The 676-nt window shown below is 41.7% G+C and overlaps 1 protein-coding gene across 1 annotated transcript in view; it reads right to left on the reverse strand.

Annotated features, from left to right (window-relative positions):
• Nucleotides 1-676, reverse strand: part of LOC106107763 (spectrin alpha chain-like) — an 18834-nt gene that overhangs the window by 12188 nt on the left and 5970 nt on the right. Inside the window, exons 8-10 of the mRNA XM_013288764.1 lie at nt 620-675; nt 110-294; nt 1-33 (exon numbers count right to left, since the gene is read on the reverse strand). Of these exons, the coding sequence (XP_013144218.1) occupies nt 1-33; nt 110-294; nt 620-675 (274 nt within the window). The remainder of the gene's footprint in view (nt 34-109; nt 295-619; nt 676) is intronic.

Genomic DNA, 676 nt, shown 5'->3' on the forward strand with positions numbered 1-676 from the left:
CTTCTTCTGCAGGTTCTGTACGCTCGTCAGATCCTAAAACACAAACAGTACAATAGTATCAAAATAGTACCGGTTTTATAGGTATTAAGGATTACGAGAGTATGTGTACCTTTCCATAGTCCTCGCTGAGCAGCTGTCCCTCTACTTCCGAGAGCCAGAGCTCGATGTCCTCGCTGGCGCGGTTGAACTGCTGCTGTGCGGCCGCTTCTTGCAGCTTGCTGCCTTTCAGCTCCGACGCCTGCACCAGCCGCTCCCACATGCCCGCCAGCTCGCCCAGACGGGACTCGATTTGAGCTAAACATATACTTATATCAGTACAAAATACTTCCAATGATAAAATTTCTATATAGGAATCGTAAACAAATTTACTTTAGCTTTATTTACCGCAAAATCTGTAAACACTTTTTTTTATTTTACTGCCACACTCAAATTCTATTAAGTAATCAAGAGTGACCAAGAGATTCCCATGATTAGATTCAAAATAATTTATCCATACTCATCAAGTTTAAATTAGGTACTAAATGACTCTGAGTGCACTGTTTTAGACTAATCTATTAACTAATTTTCTAGGTACTATGCTATCATAAAAATAGTTTAGTATGTAAATGTGTGTACTGACGTTGCGCGAAGTGTTCCTGCTCTAGCAGTCGTGAGCCGGCGGCGGTGATCTCGTCGA

This window comes from Papilio polytes, unplaced genomic scaffold, assembly GCF_000836215.1.
Source record: "Papilio polytes unplaced genomic scaffold, Ppol_1.0 DF821845.1, whole genome shotgun sequence".
Lineage (NCBI taxonomy): Eukaryota > Metazoa > Arthropoda > Insecta > Lepidoptera > Papilionidae > Papilio > Papilio polytes.